Here is a 679-nt window from a genome sequence, read left to right as displayed (position 1 = left end):
CCCTCCCACATCCCCTCCGCCCCCGAATACAACCTCCATTCACCACACCCTTGTTATGTATATATAAATAATGAGCTGGCACTGTCTTACGCCCGACATTTGGCACTGCCTCTCAACAAGGGCAAGTTTGGCACTGGACTGCAAACAACACGACCCTATTTACTGGCACTTACCTGCACCGAGAACCTGGCTGTGCACGACGCGGGGAATATCGTGTAGACGCCGCTGGTGGTTTCTCCTGCAGCGGCCACGGCGGCGCAGTCCCGGGGCTGGTTGGCGTCTGAAGGGGGAAGGGAGGAGGCGCTGCTTTTAGGTCGCTTATTTCCTTGGGGTTGTCTGTAGCTTTGTTTGTTGCATTTCTTTGTGGTTGTGATTTTTAAGGTTCTATCTGTTGCGTTTCTTTGTGGTTGGGATTGTTTGTCGTTTTGTTTGTTGTCTTTCTTTCTAATTGTGATTGTTTTTGGTTTCATTTGCTTTATTTCTTTGTGATTGTGGGTGTTCGACGCTTTGTTTATTTCTCTTCTCTGTGGATGTGATTGTTGATGTTTTATTTGTTTTATTTCTTTGTGAATGTTTTTTTTTGTTTATGTTTCTCGATTTATTTGTTGGAATTATTATTTTTTTCTTTCTTCCTTTCTTTCCGTGATGATGGAAGAAATAAGAAAATTAACGTCAATAA

At 43.3% G+C, this 679-nt stretch overlaps 1 protein-coding gene across 1 annotated transcript in view; it reads right to left on the bottom strand.

Moving 5' to 3' along the window:
• Nucleotides 1-679, bottom strand: part of LOC119592681 (fibrinogen C domain-containing protein 1-B-like) — a gene marked incomplete at its 5' end in the record, with an annotated part of 56126 nt that overhangs the window by 37621 nt on the left and 17826 nt on the right. The window contains 1 exon segment of the mRNA XM_037941596.1: nucleotides 174-280. Coding sequence (XP_037797524.1) covers nucleotides 174-280 — 107 coding nt within the window.

This window comes from Penaeus monodon, chromosome 30 (assembly GCF_015228065.2).
Source record: "Penaeus monodon isolate SGIC_2016 chromosome 30, NSTDA_Pmon_1, whole genome shotgun sequence".
NCBI classification, from domain to species: domain Eukaryota; kingdom Metazoa; phylum Arthropoda; class Malacostraca; order Decapoda; family Penaeidae; genus Penaeus; species Penaeus monodon.
The sequence above is the reverse complement of the archived record's forward strand: the minus strand, read 5'-3'. Positions and strand labels throughout refer to the sequence as shown.